This window comes from Macaca fascicularis, chromosome 1 (assembly GCF_037993035.2).
Source record: "Macaca fascicularis isolate 582-1 chromosome 1, T2T-MFA8v1.1".
Taxonomy (NCBI): domain Eukaryota; kingdom Metazoa; phylum Chordata; class Mammalia; order Primates; family Cercopithecidae; genus Macaca; species Macaca fascicularis.
In genome coordinates, this window is record NC_088375.1 from 163,593,478 (window position 1) to 163,615,633 (window position 22,156).

The following is a 22,156-nucleotide window of genomic DNA, read 5'->3' on the forward strand; positions in this document are numbered from 1 at the left end:
TTATCAAACCCTGACGCAGTAGTAGGCGCGAGTCAGGCAGTGTGGGGACAGCCCCGAGTTGCCGAAAGTCCCCGGCCCGCTTTCCTCCTGTGAAGACATAGCTGCGGGTGGCTGTGCTGGTGGCGTTCAAGATGTCGACCAAGAATTTCCGAGTCAGTGACGGGGACTGGATTTGCCCTGACAAAAAGTGAGTTCAAGAAGGGTCCTGAATTGGGGCGGAGTTTATTAGTGGAAGCTTTCCCAGGTCCGTTCGGCATTTTCCTTTTCTATGATTTCCTTTGCCTTAAGACGGGTTGAGGCGGCGAACCGCCAGTTCCCGGGCGGGAATAAGGCTCCCAATCTCCTCACGAGAGAGGTCTTTCCGGAGTCTTTGTTCTAGATATGTCTTCAGCGTTTCGTCGACATTACCTCTCCAAGATAGCCTCTCTTTTTAGAGTGCGAGATGGCCTACCTTTTAGCCCCACGCCCCACCCCCGCCCCGACCAGGTTTCAGCGATAGGAAATCTCTCCGGTCAGGCCAGCTTGGTGTTGGATCTCCCCCACGTGACTTTTCTCTGCAGAACTTTATTCTTGTTCACGGAAAATATTGCTTCCTCGCACTCGTCCTTTTGCCTCTTACAGTTCACCTCGTTTTGTATTTTTACTCAAACTTTTCCTCCGTACTATTTTTCCCTTTTCCCCAAACTCTAACCTCTTTGATTTGGAAAATTCTGACATTTTCTTTGTGGATCATTTCTCCACAAGAATTGGGCATTTCGCCTCCTTAGAGCCGAAAAGGAGGGAAGAGGCCTGTGTTTTTGCCTACTCAGCCCTTAAGATGCCTGCAGCAGAGAAGCACGTGTGTTAGTGGCTCTGCTTTTTGACATTGTTGCCAACGCCAATGTACTCTACTAAATTGTTAATCAGATTTTTTTTGAAGGGTGCACAAGTAGATGTATCTATTCAGAAATAACATGGAAAATAATTTAACGTACAACTCATGTTCATATAAAAGCCTTTTATTTATTGTACCTAAGTTAGCCACAAATAAAGAGGTTTTGATTGTAAAGAGCAAAAACTTTGGAACAAACCTTGGTTGAGTTAAAATTCCATTAATTTAACTGCTGAAAAAGGAATAGAATTACTTTTTTATGAAAACATGAAATAACATGGATAGGGTGTGTAGACAATGACGTGTAGCAAATTCTAACTGGTAGCTATTGATAGTAATTTGATATTAAGATGACCTGAAGGAGTAGTTCAAGCCTAACAAATGATATTGAATAGAACCAAAGTTATATATTATCGATAGTATTGCTCTGAGTGATAAGACGTTATTGAAAATGTTCAAAAGATTTAGAACAACAACTTCTGACTTTGTTGTTACCTGTAAAATAATGTGCTTTTGTCAGTGTCTTTAATGACAGCACACCCAGATACTTGAGGTAGGACTTGCAAGGAGAGTGCATTTCAACTCATTTACAAATATATGAATAGAAAGTTGCTTGTACAATATGTATAAATACAGGAGAAATTTTCAGAGTATATTTTCCATGTTTAATGGAGTTAAAAGGAATATTTTTAGGGGAAAAACTTAGCCTAAATATTATTTAGAGTGTTTCACTTTAGTGTCATCCCATACTTCACATCTGTATTGTATTCTAGTATAATGCCTTAAAAATCAGCTTTTTAAAATTTAAGCATTACATGTCTTTCTTAAAATTATTGAACCTTTTTTGTATTTTTAGTTAGTACAACCTATCATCTTTGATTCCTTACCATCCTACCTACTACCTGTAAAAATATAATTTCATTAAGATCCATGAAGCCTCCTTGATTTATAAGTTTTTTCCTCATTGGTCCACCCCTAGGGTTTAAAACTCCCTGGTACCTTGTAAGTAATTACTGAAGTGGAGTTAACTGTCACTTCTAACTTTGTAAAGGGATTATAACTAATGATATCTGCTAACGTGAGAACTTGAGGCAGAGATCTTAAGTAGCTTAACCAAGATCACATAACTGGTACATGGAAGATTGGAATATCTTATTTTGAATTTGTGACTCCAGTCTAATATTTTTCCCCCAGTAAATTGTGAGGAGTTTTTTGTTGGTAGCATTGACATTAACATGACTAAGATGTATTAGAAGTTATGAATTCCAGATGTAGTGAGGGCAAGTTAAAATGTAAAATTTTACAAATTTAAATTTTTATAAATGCTTTTTATTTGTTTTCAGATGTGGAAATGTAAACTTTGCTAGAAGAACCAGCTGTAATCGATGTGGTCGGGGTAAGTATTTAAAGAAGATTCTATTTGTACTGTATATATATCATTTATTTCTCCAGGTTCATATTGCATGATTTTTCTGTTTTCAGAGAAAACAACTGAGGCCAAGATGATGAAAGCTGGGGGCACTGAAATAGGAAAGACACTTGCAGAAAAGAGCCGAGGCCTATTTAGTGCTAATGACTGGCAATGTAAAACGTATGTTTTTTAAATTATTGTCTGCTCTTTCTTCCAAAATAATAGATCTGGCCACTACTTGTTTATATTACAGCTCTTATTAACCACATTGACAAGCCAGGGTAACCTTTTAAATCCAAGGTATTGTTATTCAGTCTCACCTTTAAGTATCGTATAAAGAAATTTGAAATTATTCTTTGCATTTTTTAATGGTAATAGTTGTCACTGTGATGGATTATGTATACCAGTAAACAAATGCTTATGGTGAGCTAAAAACCAAAATTGGGGGGTGGCGGTACTTAAAAGTACTAAGGCCTACTTCTTTCTATTATTGAAAAATCCCCCCAATTTTTAGACTGTATAGTTAGTGTGAAATACACCATGAAACTCATTTTGCCTATTTACAAAATAATGTTCATAAGTTGTGTGCCATAAGTAATTATGTCTAATTATAGGTAGGTTTCTTAATGATTTTTATTTTCAGGCTTAGATTTAATTCTTTATTGATTTTTCCAACTTCCATCTTTTCTCTGTGCAGATGAATCCTATGTGTATGAAACAGGAGTAAACCAAAAAAGTATTAAATAAATTTCTCTTTTTGTTTGTTTGTATTTTTTGTTTTGTGTTTTTTGTTTTTGAGACGAGGTCCCACTCAGTCACCCAGGCTGGAGTGCAGTGGGGGCGATCTCAGCTCTGTAACCTCTACCTCCCAGGCTCAAGCAATCTTTTCACCTCAGCCTCCTTAGTAGCTGGGACCACAAGCCCGCACCACCATGCCTGGCTCATTTTTTTATGTTTTTGGTAGAGAGAGGGTTTTACCATGTTGCCCAGGATGCTCGAACTCCTGAGCTCAAGCATTCTGCCTACCTTGGCCTCCCAAAATGCTGGGTTTACAGGTGAGGCATGAGCCACTATTCCCCACCCTAGAGTCTTAAATAAATTTCTGATCCTCTAGATTATAAATTTGTATTGGAAAAGTTTCCAGCAACAGATTTGGTCACTGGATTTGGTATGCTTTGGAATTCAGTGCTTGAACTGATACCTCAAAAAGTAAATTAACATTATTTATAGGGTATAACCATACTCTTTAAGGTATATTCAGAGACTGAGACATTAGTGGAGCCTTTAAAGTTATATTTTTTCATAAGGCATCAGAATTTCTATACAGGTTCAGTATCAGTTATCTGAAATGTTTGTGGGTTCAGCATCCCTAATCTGAAAATCTGAAATGCTCCAGTGAGCGTTTCTATTTTGTCATGTCCTCTCCCAAAAAGTTAGATTTTGGAACATTTTCGGATTTTGAATTTGTGGATTAGTGATACTTGGCCTGTGGTTATGATTTGTCATTTACTTCTCAAAATTACAAAGGCATTCTTCATACTGTATAAATTTTGCTTCTCTGCTTAAATGGTTCAGTCCGTTGTTGGAATCCACATTTACTCTTCAGACCATTGTACATTTTCTTTGTTTACATTACCACTTAATAAACATGTTGATAGTGGTTTCATCCTAGTTTTTATTTTAAAATTCTAAAATATCTAAAAATTTGATATTCATCTATATTATAGCCTACTAATTTGGTGTTTTTCACTTCTAAAGTTGCAGCAATGTGAATTGGGCCAGAAGATCAGAGTGTAATATGTGTAATACTCCAAAGTATGCTAAATTAGAAGAAAGAACAGGTATGATACAACCACATTTTAACCAAATGGTTTTTTTTAAAGCACTAAATATTGAAACAATAATTGTATCACCTTCGAGTAAGAGCCACAGTAAGTGAGGAGTCTGTTTATTCTGCTCTGAATGTTTCTTACTGGAATTTTTTCCCCCCATACACACATACAAATCTGTTGTTTCACAGTTTCACAATTTATAAAATAACAGTGTTAGGGACCTTTATCCTAACAAGGAGGGACATAAGAATACTTTTAGAAATATTCTCCTCCTTTCCCTTTCACTGGTTTGCGTGTTTTATTAGTAATGATATAATGATACCATTTTTAAATGCTTTTGATAGTCTGCTGTGACTTAAAAGGGCAAAGCCACACAATTTAAAGTGTTCTAAAGCTTTGTCAATAATTCTGCAACTTAACTATGTGTTAGGATCATCTGAAAAACTTTTTAAAATACAGATTGCAAAGTGCAGAACTGTTGAAGTTACTTGGTGGTGGGTTTCCAAAATCTGCAGGTGTTTTGGATGGTGTTTGGTAATCATTGGCCTAATTAATAGCTGATCACTAGCTTTGTGTGTTGTTACTGGTGAAATGAAAATGTTTACCTAATAGCATATAGTTTTTCCATTATCACCAATTAGCCCAACCACATTATCTGTTTACTTAAAATCTGATTTTGTCATTCAACTGCTTATATGTCACATGATCAAAGGATTCCTTCTATATATAGTCACCCTGTCACACTTAGACTTGGTGAACTACTTCCCTCTTTTCTTTGCCTCTCTAACTTTAGGCCATTTTCATTGTCTGTTTAGTTTCTAGGGATCAGAGGGCCACTGTTGAATCTTTTCAACCTAGCTCTTCCAGACTTCAACAGAAATTCTCCTTTTATCCCCTCCACCCCATTTAAAAAATTATATTCACATATGTGAGAACATTATAACATAATGTCCTCGATCTGCCCCTCCCCTGCCCCACCACCATTTTCAATCCTCAAATCCTACCTTATTCTTAGGAAGTGATTTTGCCTTTCCACTGATTGGGTAAGTTAAGGCCTTCTGACAAGGATCTCGTTTTTTTCTTCCCTTACCTAAGGTACACCCGCACCTCCACCACCACCCCTCCCCCACCCCGTTTGATTGATTGTTTATTCTGTCTCCTTTGCAGGTTTCTCTTCTTTTGGCCACTGATGTTGGGATTCTTTGCAGCCATCCCTGACCCTCTTTCTTTCCTCTATTTTCTAGGTGTTTTCTTCTAAGCCCAAAGTTTTAAGTAACTTTGCCATGATATACAAGTTTATGTCTCCAGCTCAGACTTCTTTGACCCATATATCCAGCTGCCTATTCAACATTGCCATGCAAATGTCAAACTCATTATATTCAAACTGAATTTGTGATTTTTACCCCTGGGACCTGACCCTCTTCCAATGATCTGTTTCTCATGATTAGTACCACTCACCATACATTTGTTACATAAGCTGGAAATCTAGATGTCCTTCTTAGCCTAGATAGCTCCTTCTTGGTATCTCCCAATACCCCCAAAATTCTTTTCCATTACCACCCTAGGCAAAGATATTATTATGTTTTGTGGAAAAATAGCCACCTAGCTGGTTTCTACATATTTTTATTTCCAAATTTAAAACCCTTTTTTAAAAACCCATTTTGATTGCTTTTAGGATAAAGTATAAAATCTTTTTAACAGTTTCAAAACTTAAAAAAACTTTTGACCTATTTCCTGACTCCTTTACAGTTTCATTATCACAAGAACTATAGTTTAGTTTTGGTAAATTTTATATTGGTAACTTCTCACTTTTCTTTACTCGTTGCCATTTTTCGGTCATTCTGGTGTCTTGAACCTTTCTCACTTCCCTTACTACAAGTATTTGTCTTTGCTGGTAACAGTTGAAGGTGTGAAACGACTTACTCTGTTGCTTTCCACTTTCTTTTCGCTATTTATAATAAAGCAGCGCAGGGTTCAGGGAGCATTTCCTAAGCATGAGACAGGATATGAATAAAAGAGAATGTGATTCACTGCCTCTGAAAGATTGCTGCCTTATCCTGTGTAATTCCATCAAATTGTTCAGTAATTTACTTCTTCTGTTTCGGGATTTAGGATTATTTTTGTTTTGGTCAGCTTTAAAAAAAAAAAAAATTAAAGATAATGGCATAAAAACAATCTTGGCACATTGCAATTTTTATTCTTTTGGAGTATTTCCTTAGAATAAGTTATCAGGAGTTGAATTAATTGTTCAGAGTGTAGAATCACAGAATTTTCCTGTTAGTGCCTTGGTTCTTCCTTTGAAGTACATGTTATATTCATCCCCCTTTCCCGCTTTTTTTCCATTGTCACAATCCTGATCCAAACATTCATTTTAAACCTGTGTTTGATTCTTTCCTGTCCCTTGCTCAGCTTTTATATTATACTGTGAGACAAATTTGAAAATATATTCATTGTAAGACTTACACAGAAATTCTTGGTTACTTTCTAAAGCTTTCTGAAGAAATTCAAATTCATTAGATGATTCCAGAATTGTGTTTTCTGTATTCATTCCTTGAAGACATTTATAGGCCACTGTGCAAGGTGCTGGGGATACCTAGGTGAGCAAAATAGTCTTACAGCAGCAAAGATTAATGAAGTCCTCTTTAGGAAAGCTATGCTTAAGCTAAGAAGGGAAAGATGAGTTACCTGAGTAATGGATTAAACACTCTTTTTTCTGTGTGTGGAGAAGTAATTAGGAGAGGTGTGGCAAGAGTGGAAATAAAACCAATTTATACGCATTACCTAAAATGCTTTAAATCAGTAGAATGAAGGAAACATACGTACCATTCCATTGATTCCGCTATCTCAGGTATTCAGTGAAAATTATATGCTTCAGTGTTTTCACGATAGGGAGCTAGTGTATTTTCCATTTATAGGGAAAGAGTTAATGAGCTAGATTTATATTGTATGGGTTCATACAACATACCTTACTAATGTCTTTGTTGTCAACAGATTATTTTGCTGCCTTTTAAAATAATTTTATTTACATACTTTTGAAAAATTAACTACATGAGTTATAGTTCACTTCTGATCTTACTATGTTTTATTTTTGAGCTTTCCATATTCGTCATATTTTTTCAGTTTTTTCCTATGTAAATTATTTCCCATTTAGATCCCATGTATGTTTAAAAATATTTCTATTAACTTCCAACTATTTTAAAGTTTTCACTAGTACAAAGTATAATGAAGAAAAGATGTTGTATTCGTGTGGGTTTTTTTTTCCAGAAAGTGAAATTTTAAAAAGATTTTTTAAATATTCATGATAGGCAAATTTTAAGTTACAAGTCCTAATTTTTATAAAATATTTTATTATAAATCTATTTAATATTTTGCTGATGAATGAAGTCCTTAAGTCTGAAAATCACGGGCCGCATGTCCTGATACTGCTCTGGAGTATGTGACCAGTTAGATTGTCTTACTCTTGATCAACGCATACCTCTTTAATTTTTCAACGGGAGACTTTTTCAGAATATGTCAGCTCACTTTTCCTAAAACTAGCTCATTTTCTTTAATTCCAGTCTCTCCTTTAAGCTTATGTCAGAGACCTGCCAAATGAATCGTATACATTGGGTATGACATGAAAGAACAGTGGTTTGCTAATCTCAACTACTTTTTAATAGAATAATTTAATTTCAAAATGTACTGAACCTATGTGACTTTTACCTATGTGTTTATACCAATTAAACCAGGGCCAAAAGATGGCCTTTATTGTGTTACTGTGTTTGTCTGTTGTAATTAGGAATTTTCCAAGCTCTAATAAGGCCCGCTACCTTTTAAAGTAGCAAAATTTTAGTGTGTCAGAAGATTTCAGACTATTTGCATCTGGTAAACAGTGGAATTTAATGCTTGGTTGTTACTGAGCCCAGAAGAATTCTTCCCAGAAGAATTATGATAAACTATAGAGAAAAGTCCTTTAAACTTTATAGCAGAAGTTTGAGATGTTTTCCACCAATACATTCTATGAATTAAATAAGTCATGTAGGACAAATTGGAATTGAAAAGAGCTAGAAGTATAGCCATGTGACGTTCCAACTAAGTTCTATTTATTTTCTGTGGTGATTTCTAATATGCTTTCTTAAAGACTAGTAATTTGTTAGATGGGTAGGCAGCTATTGTTGATTAGATTTTTGTTGTTTGGAGATTTGGGCATGCTGTGTTTATTATTTAAATCAGTTGTCATCAGGTAACAGTTTGTGCCCTCTTTTTTAAGGATATGGTGGTGGTTTTAATGAAAGAGAAAATGTTGAATATATAGAAAGAGAAGAATCTGATGGTGAATATGATGAGGTAAGCTATATATTGGTGTTCAGATTGAATATAAATTAGAAAAACATAGAAAAAATTCTTAAATGCAAAGGAAAACTTAAACGTATTTTATTTTTGTAAGTGCAATTTGAGTCTTCAGCAACTGATCATTTTCAGGAAATCATAAATATCTAAAAATAATTTTTTAGAAAATGTATTAAGTTTAATGCATTGTCAGCTGACACGTATTTTGAAATTGTTTTTCTCTAGTTTGGACGTAAAAAGAAAAAATACAGAGGGAAAGCAGTTGGTCCTGCATCTATATTAAAGGAAGTTGAAGATAAAGAATCAGAGGGAGAAGAAGAGGATGAGGATGAAGATCTTTCCAAATACAAATTAGATGAGGTGAACAATTTTCTTGTCCCATTTCCCTTTTGTCTTATGAGAGTTACACCATAACATGAATGCTTTTGACAACCTCAGACACTTGGTGAAGATATATTCTGTGTTTTCATTTGTTCTCACAAAGGTTTTGGGTTTCCACTCTGCCAAGTACTATTTGTACTTGGAACACTACTGTTCTGGAGATACAGTAGTGACCAAAACAGAACCACCTTTCTCTTATTCAGTTCTAGAGGAGGAAAGATATAAATAGATAATTTTGATAGCAATAGTCTTATGAAGATACATGATGTGATAACAGTTTAGAAGCAACTTTGGTTTTTGCTGATGTCTAAGGAGGTGAAGTTTGAGCTGAAACTTGAATGATAGGAAGGAGCCAGCAATAAGAGCTGAGGTGAGAGCATATTTAGTTAGAGAACAGCAAATACAGGTTCCCTAAATAGGAGATAAGCCGGCAGCCTTCAAAAATATCATACATAGGCCAGTATAATTAGAGCAGAGGAGAGAATGAGATGAGGGGGACAGCACACACTTCAGGTCTGGTGATACTTGTTCTGTCAGGCCAGAGTGTAAGTTTTATTCCATATTAAGGGTACCTTAGAGCCTGATCATAAGAGGTCCGAGAATGCAACTAAAGACATAATAAGCCAGTTTTAAAGTTTTTAAGAAAAAAGTGAGATGTATTTGTCTGGCCTGTGTTTCAGAGTGATGACTGTCAGTATATTGAGATATTAGAGAGATAGAATGGATCTTCAGATTTGAGGAGACCAGCTAAGAGGTTACTATAATATGCTAGAGAATAAAGAACAGAGTTTTTAAGACCAAGAATGGTGGATTTGAGGACTTTTAAGGAGGTGGACTTGAAAATTATTGGGTGATGCATATGTGTGACAGAAAAAGTTGTGTATGACCTCCAGGTTTATGTCTGTGCAATACCTGAGACAAAGTTGTCAAGTCTGTTTATTTGAGATGAGTTTAGTAGGTGAATTTTAGAATTCCAAATGAATTTGCTGAGATACCTGTGATATATGTATGTGGAGGTGCTCAGTACACTGAGCACTTAACTGTTTTATCTTTCCTGGTAGGTAACACTAATATCTAAATGTCTAATTATAATTGAATTTTTGTTAGGATGAGGATGAAGATGATGCTGATCTCTCAAAATATAATCTTGATGCCAGTGAAGAAGAAGATAGTAATAAAAAGAAATCTAATAGACGAAGTCGCTCAAAGTCTCGATCTTCACATTCACGATCTTCATCACGCTCATCCTCCCCCTCAAGTTCAAGGTCTAGGTCCAGGTAAACGGGTACAGGTCAAGGGTAACACCAGTCAAAATGTCAGTATCTAACTTTTTTATTTACAAATTTTGTTTTTCTTGACGAAATAAACTTTCCTTTTTATTTTAAAAATTTAATTCAAGTCAACTTTTAAAATAATTTTTCAGCTTAGTGCCATACAGTTGTTGTCCAGTATTTTTAGAAATGTGAAGTCTTAGCATGAAACTTCCTTAATTTATTTTAGCCTCATGCTTTTGACTAAAACAGACTTAAAAACTGAATTAAATTTTTACATACACTTACATCTAATTAATCTAAAGAGATAGCTTACATTTAGAAATTAAGTAAAGGGAAGATCTGTATTTTCGTTCAAGATGTTAAAGGCTAGCACAGAAATTTTCTAGGCATTAAATCATTGCTTGTTACACAATGTTTAAATAGTTTGCTTTGATATCAGTATTCTGAATAAAGGAGCAAATTCAGCCGTGTTAGTTCTGTTGACTTAATGCTCATAATTTTGAGAAGTCCAGGAGTAAACTAAATAGAGGACTCATTTGTTATACTTGAATATTCTTTTATTTGTTGATGTAAAATATGTAATCTCTGATTTTATAGTTAACAATAAAAATAAAATTTTAAGTGAGTGAAAGCAGTGATTTAAATTTAACAGTGTCCTCTTGAAGAACCTTAATCACAGTTAAGTGATGGCATGGGCAACGAATTTTAATCATATTTAGGAATAAAATATTAGCTATTAGTGTATAACAATTAGATATATGTTAATTGAGCACTACAGAGCCTGAAAGCTTAACAAAGTGGGGCTATAGCTAGCAATTTTTTGGTAAAAATATAGTGATCTTTTTCTACAGGTTATTATTATAAAAGACAAATTATAGTTGTAAATTAGATTAATGAATTTTGTGAGTTTTAAAATTTGTATGAACCATGTCTCCCCTTGTGTCATATTTTCCAATAATATAATTACCTAACAATGACAGAATTACACATTTTCCCTTTAATTCTCTAAGCATTGAGTAAACAGAAACATATAGGGATGAAATATACACATGCCAACATTCAAAACTTTGTACTAACTAGAAACAAAAGTAAAAGGGGATTTATAAAGGAAAATGATGGAGACATTTTAGAGAAATTAAGTATAAACTGCAACATTCTGTTTTCTTGCATGTATTCTGGGTAGCTTCTAGTTACTTGTAAACAAAGTATTCATTGTTTTTGTAATAAAGTGATAATACTTGATGTTTTATTTGTCTAGTTGAGTGGCTTTAGGGTAATTTAATCACTTGGAAAGTGATAGTTATTTTTTTAATTACCTTTTGTTACTGAATCTTATCTAATTTAAAATACTATGTTTTGAAAGTATATATCTCGTATAGTTATCTTTTTATATGAAAATGAACTCTAATACATATCTTTCTTTCAGTGTTCATATCACAAAGCTCAATTAAGTGGTCCTGGAAAAAAAAATCCTTCCATGTTGTTCCAGGTCCCGTTCAAGAAGTTCTTCCAGTTCGCAGTCAAGATCTCGTTCCAGTTCCAGAGAACGTTCGAGATCTCGTGGGTCGAAATCAAGGTGAATGAGGTAGCATCTCTCTGTAAAGCAGAGAGAAAAATATTTAAAGGCTGCAGAAGGTGTTGCTGCTTTTTCCCCCTTATTTTGCTTCTACTTGTCAATTTTATTTTAGCATTAGAAAACTAATGCACTTGCCTCAGCTTAATTTTCTCACCATGAAATGTTTCCATTGCCAGCAGTGTGCCAAGACATTCCCATGGTTGAAATCAGGTGGCTATTTTGCATTATGCAGTGTTTATTATTTTGGCACTAAGATGTGATGAAGTAGGAAGATGAAGCCAAGTCTTATTGCCACATTGTATATTAAGATTATATATGGCCAGGCACAGTGATTCATGCCTATAATCCCAGTACTTTGGGAGGCTGAAGTGGTAGGATCACTTGAGGCCAGGAATGTGAAACCAGCCTTAGAGACAAGGTTGTAGTGAGCCTTGATCACTGTAATCCAGCCTGGGTGACAGGAGTGAGACGATGTCTCAAAAAAAATAAATAATAGTAGTTCAAATAAAATTACATATGTAAATAAAAAGAAAAATTTTCTTCATTATTAAAAGGAAGAAAAATAACCGTGCCTCAAAACAGGTTCTGTTTTGCATGGCAGTTTCAATATTTTCAGAAACAAATTTGCCATTTATATCAGATAAAGTTCCTAGAGAGTACTGTACTCTCATTTTCCTTTCTAGTTTTACACACAGTATTACTTATAGAGCACAAAACACTCTCAAAACTAAATCAGGAAATCTAGTAGGTTAGTTGAGATAGGATGTGGTCTTAAGTAGTAGACTGTTGTAAACTTTCAGGTTGCATGTACTCACATCTGTAGAGGGAAACATAATTTGAAAGATGCTCTTTCAGGAAATTTTTCTGTATTTAGTCAAAATGTGCTCTCTTTGTTTTTAAGTTAATTTATGATGACTTACTAAAAGCATCTAAAATAGAAAATGAAATTCCATATTTGTGGAAATTCATGTTGAAGTCTCACCGTGGCTCTTTTGGTAAAAGTATTTGCTGCTTTGAATCAAATTTAGCATTAAAGGACTGCCACAGTGTAATCATGTTAAGGAGAAAAGAATGATGTGCACACTTGCATTATAAGCCAATAAGAAATAAGTAACAAGGCCAGGCTTGGTGGCTTATGTCCGTAATCCCAATGCCTTGGGAGGCCGAGGTGGGAGGGCTGCTTGAGCCCAGGCGTTCGAAACCAGCCTGGGCAACACAGTGAGACCTCGTCTACTAAAAATAAAAATTAAAACAACCAGCCAGGCATGGTGGTGTGTTCTGTAGGCTGAGGTGGAAGGATCACTGGAGCCCTGGAGATTGAGGGTGCAGTGAGCCATGCTACTGCACCACAGCCTGGGGAACAGAGCAAGACCCTGTCTCAAAAAAAAAAAAGAGCGCAAATTATTTTTTATTGTTACCATTATTATTTAAGTGCTTTATAGGTAAAAATCCTTAAGTTATGGTATTCCCTTTGGGAACCATTATAATTAAGGTTTACAGAACAGCCTTCATATTCTTCCCATTTTTTCATTGCTTGTAACTTTCCAAAGAATTCTCCTTTTGGGCTTTCTGGTTTTATTTTAAGCCCAAAGGTGAATTTCTTGGGAAGTTTGAGCTAAATTCCTTCAACCAAAATATACAAGTGAAGAAAAAAAAATTTGTATTTAAACATTTACACATTTACTTCTGCGTGAAGCATGTGAATGTCAACACTTCATACTTCATAAATAGTGGGTTTTCATAAAAATAAGTATTGTAAATATAAATCATTTTAAAGTTACTTTTTATTTATTTTTGAATATTTAGCAATTTAGTACAGTTACTAGTCTTTTGTTTCTGTCCCATATGCCTGATTTTTCCGTAACAGTTTAATGAGTTGAATAATTCCACATGGAATTATGTTTATTTTCCTTGGGAAGTGGTATATAAGATATGTATTTTCTTCTCAAATGTAAGGATGTAGTTTCTAAACATGAAGTCCTGTTAATGCAGTTACCTGCTGATTTTATAATACTATAATATTTGTGTATATTTTGGAAAGCCTTAAAAAAGTTTTAAATTCTATTTTGATATAGTAAGCAGGGTTTTAATTACACATGATAAAATTTTAAAGGGAAAAATTAAAATAATGTTTAAGTAGAATGTTTTCATAGTTGATCCAGAAGTCTTCTGTTGAGTAAGCAGTAAGTATTCTTCCTTATAAAATTTTCATAGTTGTTATAAATCCTGTTTGTTTTTGGAGCTATCTGATAACTAAATAATCTTCCTTATTTCTTCTTTTAATGAAATGTTTGATTTGTTTCTCAATCAATGAAGATCCAGCTCCAGGTCCCACAGGGGCTCTTCTTCCCCACGAAAAAGATCTTATTCAAGTTCATCATCTTCTCCTGAGAGGAACAGAAAGAGAAGTCGTTCTAGATCTTCTTCATCTGGTGATCGCAAAAAAAGACGAACAAGATCACGGTCACCCGAAAGGTTTGGGTTTCTGTAGAAATAAGAATGGGTGTTCTTAAGTGTGTTTAATAGATAAACTTTCCTAGTCAAGGGTTAGATTTTTATTATCTCCTGTGTTCCAACTTTCTACTTTTCAACTTTGAACTTCAAAAAAACATTACTTTGTTTATCCTTTGTATTTTGATCAGGTTGTTTAGAATTGTAGATCAAACCATTCTTTGATCATTTTATTGTTTAAATTTTTATTTCCATTTATAATTTTTATAGCCAACTCTCGGTTATTTCTGTCTTTTGAGATTGCAATTGAGGAGCTATATGTCGAAGTAATTTATGAGTTGACTTTTATACTTAGGCTTCTTTCAATACTAATAGTCAAGAATTCTAGAGCATCTAATAAAAAATTAACTTTCAGATCACTGGGAATCTGTCCTCATTTAAATATGTGTAAATGCATTTCCACAGCAAATGCTTCATACCCTTTATCTATAAGGAAATTATTCCTTGTAGCTAATACATTTTTCATATTGCAGTCCAAATCTTTTTTGAGAAAGGCCTATGTTAGGTTACTTTATGTGTACTGACACTTAATATTGGAAGAGTGCAACTGTCATCTGTCAGCCTTTTCTGCAACAGGCTAATTACTTAGTTTCATTAATTTTCTCTGTTCTCAATTATATAGTCATTTTAATGGCTTTATTTGTAGTTGCAAATTTTTCATATTTTATTAGCTTGTGAAGATAAAGATTATGTAAAGTCTATTAATTGCTGGGTTCAGTGGTAGGATTATCTCATGATTCCTACTTGTACAGAATGATTAGTTTTGCTTCTTCACATTTTGGAGTTTAGATGTTAAGATTACACACAGTCTTGTTTCTCTGCATTTGTTTCTTTGTTAAAAAATTACTCTGTTTTTGAGTGGAATTCATTCTGTTGCTTTCTTACCACTTCTGCAAATTTTTATCTTAGCCACATATAATCCCCCTAGTTTGTTGTCATCTAAACTTAATGAACATGTTCTCTATTCCATAAGCCAGGTGATTGGTGAAAACACTAAACAACCCTGAGCCCAGGGCCAACCCCTACGGAACACCACTACTTTACCCAGGTTGATATTGACTTATTCATACTAGCTGCATGAATATAACCCTATAGCAAATTGTACAATCATCTTGTGTAACCTAGATTTCCAAAACTTATTTATGAATATATTTTCTCATACACAGAAGCCTTGCTGTATCTTTTTTACATCATAGACTTCTTACACTTTCTACACCGTGTCACAGAGATTGGTTTAGTCACACTTCCATTACCAAGTTTATATGCTTTTGTTGTACATTTTCTGTAATTTTACACATTTTTGCAAGGCTTTTCTTCAATATCTTAAATAATTGAGAGGTGGCTATATTTTGAAATGAGATTCTTTTGAAATTGTAGAGAATTTTTAATTGTATTTATATGATAACTGGGCTCATATCCAAAGTCTAAACATATAATTTTATGTGTGTAAGTTCCTATCTCAGTTTTTAATTTTTTTGCTAGCATCATGGTACTGAATTTTGTATACTTTCAGTGTCTTAAGAATGAATGCTGAAATTTAGCTCTAGCTTACTTGAATGCCTGCTCTCTCCATTATGTCTTACAGACGCCACAGGTCATCTTCTGGATCATCCCATTCTGGTTCCCGTTCAAGTTCAAAAAAGAAATAATGTATTAAAATTTACATCTTAAAAAAATCCAGTTCAGTGCATGAAGCATATTTTTAAAGAAGTTGGTGTCTTACTTGGTCAGAAGTGCTAAATCTGCTAGTAGAGGTGCATGCCTTTCATTGCTTTTCAAAACAATACAGCTGTGTTTATTTGTGAAGTTAAAAGTAAATAGCATTTTAAGCCATAATGTCCCAAAATAGATGCTCTGTCATTCATTATTATAACCATTTGCTTCATTTAAAACCATTTCAGCTGTAACAGAGTACTTTGCTTCCTAATTTAAACCCGTTTTTCTCATTTTCAAATACATCCTGTCCATTGGCTAAGACAGGATTACTTAGGCTTGCCTGAACTTTGGGCTTGGAGGCAAGACTGGAAACTAGTTGGAAACAACATACTTATGGAAAAGACAGTCAACCTGTTTATGCTGTTAACAGATGTCAAAGTGATTCTCACCAAAAAAAAGTTAAACTATATTGTAAGCAGCCAACTGTAAATGTCTTTACTTTGAAATTCCCTCTGCTAAGGGTGCCTTAGAATCATTGTGTCTCTTTTATCCAGCTTTACTTTTTTGCTCCACATTTAATGTGAAAGAATCTTGTGACATCTACAAGGAGAGAAGTGGGATTTATTTTCCTTTTTGACACACAATTTGGGGCAAAAAAGAAAGTCTTAAGAGTTTATCTCTTCTCTACTGATATGGTTGCTTGATAAAGACATCTCAAAATGTTTACTAATGTTTTAAGAAGCTTTGTGTGATATTCTTCAAAATCTAGTTACCAAATATGATATCGTAGAAAAGGCTAAATCATAGTCAATGAGCAGATTGAAGTAAGCTTTTAAAGTATATTTCTCTTTTGGTGAAAGGCCAATGGAGACATTGTGAATTTAAGTGAACATTTGCCTCAAGATGTTAACTATAAACATACTGCATACAATTTTCTTCTGAATAACAAGTGAATGCTTATCTCTACATGATGTAAGCAAAAATCATTATTTTTCTTATTCATTTGAAGTAAGTTATGGCTTAAAATGCTTTCGGAGTTCATTTCTCAAAATTAAAATCTGGTCACATGAGCTTCAGTTTGTTTTCTGGTTTAAAAAATAAAAAGGTTTCTCTTAACAGTATTTCCAGTGACAATGCAAGGTAAGTATATCAAAGGAAATCAACAACTGTGCTTGGGGGCTTTTTGTTATGGGATATTGATTTCTTTTTCTTGTTTTTTTTCCATAACATTGTCTGCTGCAATTTAAATAAAAAATTACGACATTTTAAGATATTTCGTAGACAGACCAAACAAAAATATGTTTTTATTTTAAAGTGAATGTTTTTCTCTTCAGCTGATCTAAAAATGAAAGCAAAATATCTAATGTAGAAATATTTTGATAATATTTTTACAGTGAGCTTTCCCATGTTTTTATGTCTTAATTTTCTTTGCTGCGTTTATGTAGGTTGCACAAGAACTTTTACTCACTTGTAATTGTGCCTCAGACTTTTTGAAAGTCTACCTTCTAAATTGCCCAGATGATCTAGATTCTACATGTTACCATTGGTTTATTCTTGTGCTTTCTGTATTTAAAACTTTGGCTGTACTAAGCAAATGCAAGGTTATAATTTAGCTAATAGTAGTTTACAGACAATTCTGATGATTATGATTTCATTTGGTTTAACTAAACTGTACTAGTTCATTTCATAAGGAAATGATACTGTAGACAAATGTAAATAAAGCCTGTGAGTCAAGCATCAAGTGGTGTTTGTTGAAATAAACTAGAGATTTTTAAACTCTGATCTAATGTCCATTTTTAAACTAATTACAGTTTTCTTTGTTACCTTTGATTTGTTAATTTTTTATACTCTTTATATTCACCTACCTTTTATATATGATTGCTTGGTATTTTAAATTCCAAAGCCATTATCACTGCAACCTCAGAATTTTTAATTTTAACCTTTTTTTTTCTTTTTAAATAGAGCTCCTAAATTAGTTGCACACTTCTTGCCAGAACATTACATCCCTCATTCCATGTAGTAAAATACCATATCATAGTGTGCTTCTGTAACTACTCTTAAACTGTCACCTTATATAAAGCACTCAGCTGTCCACTTAACAGCTAAGTTTTCTTAAGTTTCTATTTGGAATCCTTTCATCTAAACAATATTGAATGATATCTGGTAATAAATGTCCAAGTTTAGAACTAGATCTAAATACAAGATCATCTCTAGGCACAATTACCAAGCTAAATTAGGTCTTTGAAACCATGTCATCTCCCCTTCTTGCTCTCTTGTGTACATAGCCAGTGTTGTGGATGTTGGTAAGAAGTTAGGGAATTTCTCCACTTTGCCCCCTGTTTTTGACATAAATCTTTTTTAAATAGAAATACTCTCATGGCTTTCCTTACCTGGAAATGGTATTTCTGTTTCTGGGAAAATTGAGTAGACAGGTTTAACTAAAAGACAGTGTGTGTGTGTGTGTGTGTAAAAGTTTCGTGTGTGAGTGTGTGAGATTTATAGGCATTATCTAATTCTCCCTATGATCTTGTGAGGGTATATACTCTTGCATATCTTCTGTTTTGCGAAAAGGAGGGTTAAAGCACAGGGAAATTAAAAACTTGCCAAAGGAAGCCGCCGGAATAGCAAAGTAGGGATTCACCCCCAAACGTGATGGAAATTTTCAGTATTATGTCTAATAAAAGCCAAAACTCTTTGAGAAAATAAATGTGAAATTGTTAAGCCCAGTGGTCAGATATGTTTTAGTCTGCTAATTTGGTAGAGAATATATAATTTCAACCAATTATAGTTAGGGAGGTTAGACAAACACTATTTTGGATAACTTTAGATTTACAGAAAAGTTGCAAAGATCGTGCAGACAGTTCTCATATACCCCCACCAAGTTTCTACAGTCATTAGCATCTTATATTGCCATGTATGTATGTTTCTCAAAGCCAAAACCAACATTGGTATATTACTATTAATTACAGATTCTACTTGAATGTTACGATTTTTCCCCTTAAGATATTCCATAATCTAGAGTACCATCTTGTACTACTAATATCTTCCTATTCTCTTCTGTTCTATGACAGTTTTTCATTCTTTCCTCATTTTTGATGATTTTGATCATCTTAGTACTAGCCAGGTATCCTCTATCCACCACTGCATTCTGTATTTCACTGGATTTTCTCATGATTAGACTGGGACTATGGGGTTTTGCAGAGAATACTACAGAGGAAAAGTGTCTTTCTCGTCACTTCCTATGGAGGGTACATCATAACCCTGTGACTTCACTGGGAACGTTAACAGTCGTCATTTGGTTAAGGTAGGGTTTGCCCTGATTCACCATTGCAGTTACTATTTCTCCTTTTATCTACTCTTACTCTTTCAAATCAGGTTATACTAAGTGTAGCCCATCATCATAATAAGACGGGAGAATTAAGTTCCACATCCTTTTCGGGTTAAGTATGTACACAGTATTTGGAATTTTTCTATAAGAAAGATTTGTCTCCATTTCTTTTATATATCTACTCAGGTATATTCATTTTATACTTGTTATTTATTTTTTAAATTGACTTTTGTGACCTTTGGCAAGCCTTTATTCTCTGATAGAGGGGAAAGTAGATGGAGAGAGGGAGGGAAAAATTTTTGGAGAGGTATCAAATAGGAGAAAACGTGGGTTCTAGAGCCGTGGCAAGGCGGTGGGGGGTGCCTTCAACATTAAATGAGCGCCTCCACAGTTAATTACAGTATGAGGAGGGATGGGTCCAGATTGCATTACAGCCAAGTTTGTAGTCATTGAGAGTGAGCAGTAAACAATGGGTTTTTTTTCCCCAGCCACATTGAACTACCTGGCTGCTTAAATAAGGGTGTTGTAACATTACACACAGGTACAAAAAATAAACATGTAGTAATAGTTCTTGAATATTTGTTTAGCAAAATAAAAGGTGCCGGGGTAAGAAAAATGTTAACATTAACTTGGTACATTCTAAATACTTCAGTGCATGATTAAAATATATCTAAAAAGATTTTGAGGAAAGCTATACTATTTTATTCAGAGAAATAAAAATACCTAAATCTGAAGCTAAAAATGCATAGGACAACTCCTCCCCCTAACCTCAATTTAGTAGGAGAAAAGCTCTTATAAAATACAGTTGTACTTAAGTGTCTGTGGGGAATTGGTTCCAGGATCACCCACAGATACTAAAATTCAAGGGTGCTTAAGTCCCTTACGTAAAACAGCATGGTATTTGCATGTAACCTGTGTATATCCTCTCATATACTTTAAATCATCTCTAGAGTAACCCTAATACAATGCCATACGTTACTTCACGTAGATTCAGCATAACACCATATGGCAAATTCAGGTATTGTCTTTGGAACTTTGTAGGGTTTTCTTTTCCCCTGAATATTTTTAATTTGCAGGTGTTGAATCTCTGGATGCTGGATACAGAACCCGTGAATACAGAGGACCTATTGTTCAAGTTAGAGATAAAGCCTCTGATAAAATAGGAACAGTTTTGCCTGAATAGAGGCAAACTCTTAACGAGTTGACATGCAGTCTTGAAGGACAAGTTTATAGATGAGTAAGGCAAGCTAAGGTTATTCTCTTCGCAACACTGAATATTTTTTTAGGGAGCTCAAAAATACGATGGCTGTGGGAAACCTCGGAGAAGGACAGGGAACTTTGTAGTAATGATGTCGGAATCAAACTGGACCACAGTGAATATTGACTACAGAATACTGATAATTTGAATACCTAAGTGTTGAACACAGAACAGTGGTATTTTGCACCTGTCCTAAAATGAAACATCTATAACCTGTTATTGGTGAGGTTATCACAAAGGCTAAGTACCTCCAACCTAAAAGTAATAGGAACTAAAGTTTACTTTAATGGGTGTGATGCAGTGGTAGAGTTTTCACTGATACTTGGTTACTCTCTGGTTCTTCTGCTGACTTCAGTTTAGTTCATGGTAACTGAGTGACTCGGGACATTCTTTATGCCTAAGTTTGTTACACCTATAAAATGAAAATGACTGTTAATACCTTGTGGGAATTATTATAAATAATAAAGTGGCACATATGTATACAACAAATATTGACAGTTTTTATCCCTTCTCCATGTTTACAGATATTTCACATATATACACACGCACATATACATATATGTACATGTACATATATGTATACGTGCGTGTGTGTATATATTCTCAGATGCCTATTTCCCACTTACTCTTTCTAGAGCACCAGATCCATGTATGTAGCTGCCTCCTGTGTATCTCTTATTTATTTTTTTTTTTTTGTCAAGATGGGTCTTGCAGTGTTGGGCAGGCTGGTCTCGAATTCCTGGACTCAAGCGATATTCCTATCTTGGCCTCTGAAAGTGCTAGGATTATAGGTGTGAGCCACTATGCCTGGCCTGTATCTCCCTTCACATGTCATACAGGCAATTTTACTGCATTTAAATTTTCCCTAAATCCTCTAATTCACCAAACCTGCGTCTCATGTTGTATTTCGTATTGATAAACAACTGAAGTAAGTGTATTGGGGTGCATCATTGGCAAAATAAGCAACAAATCAAAAAGTAATTTACCTAACTGGGAGGAGCAGATGATAGAGTTCAAAATGCTTTGTTAGGTTAAAATAACTATGAACAAGCATATCATGTACTAGGTAGAACCAAATTTTATAAGTATAGTTAAAAAGCTTTCAATACAAGAAAATATAAAATACATAATTGATAACTGGACCAGTAGATTTTTACTGACAAATGGTTTGGACATTTATTTTGGCTTATATAATAAATAACACTAACTGTTAATGAGCTATTTCTGTGGTAAGTAATGAATTAAACACCTAAAACTCAAAACCAAAATGGAAGTGTTCAGTTTGGATGAAGCAAATCCAATTAATTATAGTCTATCCTCTTATCTATTAACTCTTAGTGACACTGTTACCCCAATCTAGCTGTTGACTGTGAACCTGTCAAAAATGTTGCTTTTTCAGCAGCTATTTCCATGTATCAGAATTCTGATCAGGGAAAACAAATTATCTGTATTCTTATGAGTTGAATAATGTATTAGAGCCTAAGAATTTTAATGTGGTATCAGCAAATGTGACATGAGAATAGGAAATATTTCCACCTTTGTAAATGGTGCAGTTAGAATTACAAGATTGTGTTGCCCTATATCACACTCACAATTATGTCTCCTTTTAATAGATGCCTTAGAATCACAAAAAGGGAAAGGTTAAGGATAATGTAGTTAATTCTACCAGAAGAGACTGATAAAGTCTACATCAGTAGACTCTGATGTAATGAAGACTACATCAGTATTC

The 22,156-nt window shown here is 34.3% G+C and overlaps 1 protein-coding gene across 2 annotated transcripts; it reads left to right on the forward strand.

Moving 5' to 3' along the window:
• The first annotated feature begins 91 nt into the window (after positions 1-91).
• Positions 92-17,617, forward strand: ZRANB2 (zinc finger RANBP2-type containing 2). Of its 2 annotated transcripts, XM_005543028.5 has the most exons (11): positions 92-187; positions 2,215-2,267; positions 2,354-2,462; positions 4,041-4,123; positions 8,364-8,440; positions 8,669-8,803; positions 9,932-10,101; positions 11,588-11,674; positions 13,991-14,149; positions 15,159-15,233; positions 15,771-17,617. In XM_005543028.5, the coding sequence occupies exons 1-10, from the start codon at positions 132-134 to the stop codon at positions 15,190-15,192; spliced, it is 963 nt and encodes a 320-aa protein (XP_005543085.1). In that variant the 5' UTR covers positions 92-131; the 3' UTR covers positions 15,193-15,233; positions 15,771-17,617. The 2 variants fall into 2 exon arrangements, with proteins under 2 accessions (XP_005543085.1, XP_005543084.1); XM_005543027.5 differs by lacking the exon at positions 15,159-15,233.
• The last annotated feature ends 4,539 nt before the right edge of the window (positions 17,618-22,156 follow it).

Excerpts from the sequence above, each read along its gene's own strand:
- ZRANB2 (XM_005543027.5), top strand. The coding sequence starts at position 132 with ATGTCGACCAAGAATTTCCGAGTCAGTGACGGGGACTGGATTTGCCCT. Across the intron at positions 2,463-4,040 it reads AATGACTGGCAATGTAAAAC|TTGCAGCAATGTGAATTGGG; the intron begins GTATGTTTTTTA and ends TCACTTCTAAAG. Across the intron at positions 8,804-9,931 it reads CCAAATACAAATTAGATGAG|GATGAGGATGAAGATGATGC; the intron begins GTGAACAATTTT and ends AATTTTTGTTAG.